An 8180-nucleotide genomic window follows, 5' to 3' on the forward strand; every position below is an offset into this window, starting at 1 on the left:
TCACACACACACACACACACACACACACACACACACACACACAGTCTGATCAGTGAAGTGAGGCACAGGGAGAGGCACCTTAATGGCCTATTTCAGCATTATTACAGTGTTGTGGATGGATTGTCAGCAGGAGCCCTGAGATACTGAAGTGTGAAAGCCATCAGCGGCTCTCGTCCGTCTCCACACTCCTCTGATCCTCCCTGTCATTACTGGAGTGGGATGGAGCCGCAGCAATTTCCCCCAGATTCCTCCTTCCCTCTCTCAAACACATCCACACGTCCTCCGTCTCCTCCACCAGCCTCTCTGACTTTATTATGCCATGTGATTGGAGAATTTGCCCTACATTCACTTAACACTTGTGCCATCTGTTAGACTCCCTCGTTAATGGTGTCAGATCCTCGGCAAATCATTGATATTCAAATGTATGCACATAGCGTTATATTCCAGCACGCCGTTTCCTGCCTTCTAATGGACGGTTTATTTATCAAAGAGGGATATTCATCAGCGCAAAAGCGACTAAATGTTTTGCCTGCATCGAGACCGGCACTTTAAGACTGAGCTTTACTCAAAACAGTCTTTATGATTCATTGACATTTTAAATGCATGTGTAAAAATCATTTTATTCATAATTATTATTTTCAACTAAATAAGGTTCACTCTGTAATTTTTCCTCATTTAAAAGTTTTACATCTAAATTAATTTTATCATCATTGCTAAAAACCTTCACATTTGGTAGAAACATGTATTCAAAGCGACTTGCATTGCATCAAATGTTTACATTTGTATCAGCACATGCTTTCTCTGTGAACTGAACGCATGACTTTGGCATTGCTTAGTATATAACCACAAGACTGCCATATTGACAATTGCAACATACACAAAATGACTGAATACACCTTTAAATTGGGTCCATTTTAATTTTGTTTTCATTTGAAATGATTCTGCCCATCGTAACAAAAGCAGTTTGTGATGTATTTGTGCTGGTCATTTCAACACTTACTTTAATCTAGACCCAGTATTTCAGCACAGATCTGTATGTTCACCGTCTAATGTCAAATAACAGACAAATCCTGAATCGTGAAACTCAAGAACGCTGCTCTACACACCTGAACACAACCAAGTGCTATAATACAGGACTAGTCATGCTGAAGATTACATCACAGAGCACTAAACAGGCAACTAAACGCCATGGTCCTGTAACCCTATATGCTGCATGAAGGAATCAACCGCAGACATTTATCTTGCGACATTGGAAACTTCATTAATTTACAATTTGATATGGTTAAACTGACTCACTATTACCATTTGGTAATTGGTTTGATTCTGTCATACTCAAATCACCACCTAAAGTGACCTTGGTGAATATGTTCCTGGAAATCAGAGCCATTACAATCTTCATTCATAAAATAAAAAGAACAAAATCATTATTATGCTAAAAAAACGTATGCTTTTACACATAAACATGTTCTGCTCAGTGAAAACTACTACTTCTAGTGAGATTCTGACGTGTGCATTCAGTGGACACTTTACTATAGCATGAGGCCACGTGAGAGGGGTTGTGAATGGCAGTGAAGTGATGCAACTGATGCCGGTACAGTAGGTCACATGACTATGACAACAAAATGTAGTAAAATTCATGCCATACACAACATACTTTCTAAAGGTCGTGAAGTAATTACATACATAAAAATAACCTCAGAGAGTATGTGATTTCCGACACATTCACACAGGAACAAAACAGGTGCCTGTCTTTTTGAGTGAGTCATTGAATGAGTCACTCAACTGATTCATTCAAAAATTCTGATTCATTCAGAAATGAAACAAGTGCTTAAATGATTTACTCATTTGTGTTAAAATCAAGATGGGACTAATAAATTGACCTATTTGTATGACAGAACTAAAGGTAGGGTATGTAATTTTTCAAAAACACTTTAGCAAACTGATTCGGGCCGAATAGCAAAACAAACTTGTAGCCAATCAGCAATAAGGGGTGTGTCTACTCGTGATGTGGAGGAGAGCGCGTTCAGTGCATGGGACGGACATTAGCCGAGCCGAGCGACAGAAAGATAGAGATGGCGGATAAAAAACAAAAGAGGAAAACGTCTGCGGAACGATAAGGCAAGAAGTAGGACCCGTGTAAATATCGGATCAGCTTTCCAGCGCTGGAGAGAACTCAAGGAGCGGAGGCCTGCGATCGGACGCCGAGGTTGCTTTGTTTCTTCTCAATAGGTGAGTAACACCGTGTCTACAACAGCTAAAGTCTGCCTACACTGGACGCGATCAAACCACCGTTGAAAACCATTTGAAATTTGTGTCAGCACGTCATAAATAGAACCTGGTTACTTTTTCATGGAATAACCATATATTGTAATGCATTACTTTTAAAAGTAATTTTCCCCAACACTGCGTATAAGATATGATATTACAACAGATTACGTAAGAATGATTTTACATAGACACACATTCTGCTCGGCTCAAGAAATGGAAGCATGTAGAAGAGAAGAGATGTGCTTTTGTTGACTTCATCACCATGGAGATTTAATAGGCTCGTATTGGGCCACCTGGGTACCAGCAGGACCTCGAGTGCTAATGAGGGAGAGACGCTTCTGCACTCACCGCGCGCACACACACACACACACACACACACAAACACACACGGCTCTCACGGACGCTCCTGCTTCAGATCAAACGCTGCTCATTACGCGACACCCGTCACTGCCAAACCTCTTATTCCTGATCTTTATTTTTCACCACATCAATTTAAGTATGAATCAAATTTCTTTCAGAATCTGGAGCGTGACTAATAACGTCTGCGGGTGATCTCTGCGAGGCTCTCTTTGCACTGAAATGTCACCACTTGGTGAGATGTTGTGGAATGAGACACGTGCAGTGGAGCATGGCGCTGATCGCACACCTCCGGCTGCAATCTGAGGAAACATGATGATGATGATGATGATGATGATGATGATGATGGTGAGGAGCATGATGTAATCCCTCTCATGCCACAGCAAGCGTGAGCAGCACACGCACAGAGCAGCAGTGCCATCTCATGGTCACACAGGGAAGTGCCACATAAGGTTCAGAGAATTACATCACTGTTATCAGACAATAGTGGCTGCTGAGAATCTGATGTGTGGATACAGACACAAACGCATCACCAAAGTTGGCAAAAACAACAAAAATACTCACAGATGATGCAGCCTTATGATCTCTTACAGTGTTGTATTATTGAACCTATTTATTTCACTTCATTTCATCACATTGGTGACAAGATGGTGACAAACTAACAGTTTTTGCACATTCTTTCTAATAGTCTTATGTTTAAAAGTTTGAGGTCAGAAATATTTATTTGGTTGTTGGCATTAGTTAAAATGAACTAACAATAAAAAAAACACTTCTACAGCATTTATTAATCTTAATGTTAATCTCAACATTGACTAACACATATTATAATTAAGACATGCATCTGTTAATATTAGTTAATGCACTGTAAATAACATAATTTAACAAAGGTTAATAAATGCTGTAAAACATATTGCAAATTTTGTATGTTATTGTCTACAAAATAGACCTTATTTTAAAATGTTACCATTTGTATGTTAGCATCAAAGAAATTAATACTGTTTATTCATCAATTATGCATTAAATGGATCAAAAGTAAAGACATTTATAATGTTATAAAAGATTTATGTTTCAAATAAATGCTGTTCTTTTGAACTTTCTATTCATCTGTGAATCCTGAAAAATAAAAAGTATCACGGTTTCCACAGAAATATTGTGCAGCACAACTGTTTTCAACATTGATAATAATCAGAAATGTTTCTTGAGCAGCAAATCAGCATATTAGAATGATTTCTGAAGATCATGTGACACTGAAGACTGGAGTAATGATTTGATCACAGGAATAAATTACAGATTAACATAGATTCACATATAAAACAGCTGTTTTAAATAAGAATAATATTTCACTATTTTTACTGTGTTTGATCAAATAAATGCAGCCTTGGTGAGCAGAAAATACGACTTTCAGAAATGTTAGAAAAATCTGATTGACCTCAAACTTTTGAACAGTATCGTATATACTCTAGTTCTACATACATGTGCTCCTGTTTTTAACAGGCAAATGTTCCATATGAATGTCTTGGTTTCAGATGATGTGCTGATGTCTTACCGTTGTTCTGAGTCTCCTGTGAAGCCGTGAGTCCGCTCCTCTTCTTGCGTATGTTCATGAGCTTGGCCTGTGAGATCTCTCGGACTATAGAGAACAGCTGCTCTTTCGAGCTCTGCGCCGGAGGACTGCTCTTCTCCTGTCCACACTCAGACTTGTTCAGATGATGGTTCCCCACCTCACAACGCCAATATTCAATGATTAAACACTTGAAAACCCAATGCAAACATTTGCTATTATAATGTTTTTGTACTCACATCTCCATTCTGTCTTCTGTATTTGAATATCGGCGGTAATGACGCAGCTTTAGACCTGAAATCACATTCGGTCACATTCTGTTTGAAAACGTCTTTCATCTTTAGTGAAAATGCTGTCTTTCTCTTACCCGTTCACTCTCTTCATGCCGATGGGTTTATTGAACAGCAGGTCACTGTATGGAAGCTTTTTGAATTTGTCTCTGCCAACAGCGACGTAAAACTGTCCGTTTTCTAACTCCTTTCCATCCATAACGAGAGTCCCTTCAAAGGTGTACAGGCTGTAAGAGAAGATGTCAAAGGCATTAATTAGGTAAATACAGCTCAGGTAATTCAGAAATGCTTCCTTTTCCCTAATGAGAAAAGGGTACTTATCATCCAAATGACTTTTCATGAGCATTTAAGACTTTTACAGTGTGTCCTGGAGAACCACAATAATGAAAGTAAATCAAAATTATGTTTTTTTTTAAATTACTATACTCTAGGCAGTCTCTCTAAAATCAATACTGTTACAGGTGCACATATCACCTGCAAACATTAAGAGTTACCCTGTTGAAAAAAACAGCATATGCTGGTTAGGTATGTTTTGAAGCATGGCTGCTGGTTTGAAATGGTTTAAGCTGGTCCTTAGCTGGTCATGAGCTGGTTTAAGCTGGTCCTAAGCAACTAGCTCATGTACAGGACCAGCGTAACCCTTATGAAGGTTAACCATGGTTTTACTACAAATTAAACCAAAAAAGTCTCTAGGTTACGCATGTAATCCTGGTTCCCAGAGGGAACGAGACACTGCGTCGAAACGCTATGGGAATGCCTTAAGCATGACCACGCTCTGAATCACGTGTGTAATCAGTCCAATGGATAGGCGAGACGTCACGGGCAGGGTGACATAGCGACCAGGAAGCTTAAAAGCACGTGCGGTGGATACAGCGGCCGCTTCTGGAAAATGAAGTAAGCGCTCGCAGGGATGCCGGAAGTATGGCACTGAGACGCAGCATCTCGTGCCCTCGGGGAACCATGGTTACATGCGTAACCTAGAGACATTCCCTTTCAGGAACTCGAGCTGCGTCGAAACGCTATGGGAATGAGTATGCCCACGCCGCCAGACTTTCAAATCCCTGCCTAGTGTGGAAGAGCACAGCTGGGGCGAGAGAACAGAAGGGCCCGGAGTGGCTCGCATGTCGAGGCCATAGAACCTGATGAACATTAGGGGCGTGGACCAACCCGCAGCATTGCAGATGTCCTGCATAGAAACACACTTGATAGGAAGGCCTTGGAGGCTGCCACACTTCTAACGGCCAGCATCTCCAGGCAGTTGATGTGCCAGGTGAGATGGCAACCGCTCCACAGACCGCGGGCTGAGTGACCACTCGTGACCGCTCCCCAACCGGTGAGTGACGCGTCCGTCTCTAGCGTTATGCGGTGACAAGGAGCTCCCAGCACCGGGCCCTGAGACAAGAACCAAGGCTTCCTCCACGGAGGCACGTAGGCATTGCCGCATGACCTTGAGCATGTGGAGTGGGTTTCCCCTCGGGGAAAACCCCTTGGTCTTGAGCCACCACTGTAGGGGTCTCATGTACAGCAGGCCAAAAGGTATCATGTTGGACGCAGCTGCCATCAGACCCAGCAGTTTTTGAAACTTCTTGACAGTGAGTGACCGGCCTTCTCTTACTCTCGTGACTGCAGTGAGGATCGACTCGATCCGAGCAGGAGACAGTTGTGTCTGCATCGTGGTCAAATCCCACACCACGCACAGATAAGTGGTTCTCTGTACTGGAGAAAGCACACTTTTCTTGGCGTTTAGTCTTAACCCGAACTCTTTCATGTGAGCGAGAACGACATCTCGATGCCGAACCGCCATCTGCTCTGATTGAGTTAATATCAACCAATCGTCGATATAGTTCAGTATGCGGATGCCCTGGAGTTGCAGAGGAGCCAGAGCAGCATACAGACACTTCGTGAAAGTGTAGGGTGAGAGTGCAAGGCTGAACGGAAGAACCCGATATTGGTAAGCTTTGCCTCCAAAAGCAAACCTCAGGAACGTCATGTGTTGAGGAAGAATGGAAATATGGAAGTATTCGTCCTTCAGATCTATCGTGACAAACCAGTCCTCGGACCTGATCTGAGACACGACTTGTTTGATTGTGAGCATTCTGAACTTCAGTCACATGACTGAGCGATTAAACTGACGCAGATTTAGAATAGGACACAACCCCCCATCCTTCTTTGGAACTATGAAGTACTGGCTGTAGAACCCGGACTCTCTGTCGTGAGGAGGGACCACCTCGATGGCCTCCTTCCTCAAGAGAGTGTTTACTTCATGTTCCATGACCATAGCCTGCTCGGGGACCACCAGAGCGGGAATTACGAAGCCATTTGTTGTCGAGAGGAGGGACCACCTCGATGGCCTCCTTCCTCAAGAGAGTGTCAACTTCCTGTTCCATTACCAGAGCCTGCTCGGGGCCCACCAGAGTGGGAAGAACCAGTGCAGAAATGAGGTGGTGGAGAACCGAACTGGATTCTGTAGCCTCTTTCGACAGTGTGCAGGACCCATTGAGACACATTTGGTAGAAGTTTCCACGCTGCCAAATAGTCTACTAAGGGAATCAGTCTCTCGAGACTGACCTCTGGTGTAATCAGAGCAGCTAGCTCGGTGCCCTGAAGCGGCGGACCGGCAGGGGACGGCCGAACTAGCTGCTCTAGAGATCTCCGAAGAGGTAGCGAGCCTCCCAGTACCGCTATGTTTCCGGGCGGAGACTGAGAGAAGCGCCCTGAAGCACCGTGGGTGGCAGGGTTGGCAGATCGATCTCCTGAGGGCACTGAGGAGAGATGGGCACGGTATGATGAGGTGTACACCGCTCTTCCCCAGAGGGGCCTGCCCTCAGAAGTCCTGAGCCACAAGCCGAGAAGGGTCTCGCCCACGACCTCGACACCTCAGTGTGGAGGTCAGAGAAGAAAGGCAGGCTCCGGCATGGAAGTGGCGGTTTACTCCGCAGAAAGCATTCATAGAGATTGCTTTTCTGCAGTTCAGCCTGTTTCTCAGCGGGCCAGTTCTCAAAGAGAGCCTTCCGGGAGCGAAGCGTACGCAGTGGCAGACGCTCGCAATGCGGGTAGTCAGCTCCCTCGAGAGCTGACACTGCATGCTTCGCTCCCAAGCAGACAATGCACAGACTGTGTATATCCCCACCCGTAATGTAGCGCGGGCAGGGAGGAACACACAGCCTGAAACGCTGCCTGCTCTCGCCCAAGTGTTTTGTCTTATCACTCGCCTTTGGCATGACTTATAATGAGGGACAGACAACACTAAATAAGACTCACAAATGGATAGAGACTGACACACACACAGAGTGCTTGCTGAATGACAGAGAGCTGCCGCTATATCCACCGCATGTGCTTTTAAGCTTCCTGGTTACTACGTCACCCCGCCTGTGACGTTTCACCCATCCATTGAACTGATTACACACGTGATTCAGAGCGTGGTCACGCTGAAGGCATTCCCATAGTGTTTCGACGCAGCTCGAGATCCTGAAGGGCTGTGTGCAAAAAAGCAACAAGATTCCTCCAAAAATCCACAGAACAAACAGGAGGGAGAATAAACAGTGCCAGAATTTTTATTTTTTGAGTGAACTAATAGCTTAAGCTTTTTAGTATCCCACAGAGATATTTTATTAAATCTGCAGCATTATTGCATGACGTTATGAAGTTTGTCAAGAAGAAGGTCAGGATTATGAAATAAATAAATAAACAGTACTTACAATATT

The 8180-nt window shown here is 43.7% G+C and overlaps 1 protein-coding gene across 2 annotated transcripts in view; it reads right to left on the reverse strand.

The window, feature by feature from the left end:
* The window catches only part of LOC107758829 (doublecortin domain-containing protein 2-like), a 13822-nt gene extending 9123 nt beyond the window's left edge, over window positions 1-4699 (reverse strand). For both annotated transcript variants that reach the window (XM_016576660.1, XM_016576659.1), the window contains exons 1-3: window positions 4554-4699; window positions 4426-4480; window positions 4172-4346 (exon numbers count right to left, since the gene is read on the reverse strand). In XM_016576660.1, coding sequence (XP_016432146.1) covers window positions 4172-4346; window positions 4426-4480; window positions 4554-4675 — 352 coding nt within the window. In that variant the 5' untranslated portion in view covers window positions 4676-4699. The remainder of the gene's footprint in view (window positions 1-4171; window positions 4347-4425; window positions 4481-4553) is intronic.
* Window positions 4700-8180: the final 3481 nt, after the last annotated feature.

Source organism: Sinocyclocheilus rhinocerous, unplaced genomic scaffold (assembly GCF_001515625.1).
Source record: "Sinocyclocheilus rhinocerous isolate Xijiao unplaced genomic scaffold, SAMN03320098_v1.1 scaffold264, whole genome shotgun sequence".
Classification (NCBI taxonomy): Eukaryota; Metazoa; Chordata; class Actinopteri; order Cypriniformes; family Cyprinidae; genus Sinocyclocheilus; species Sinocyclocheilus rhinocerous.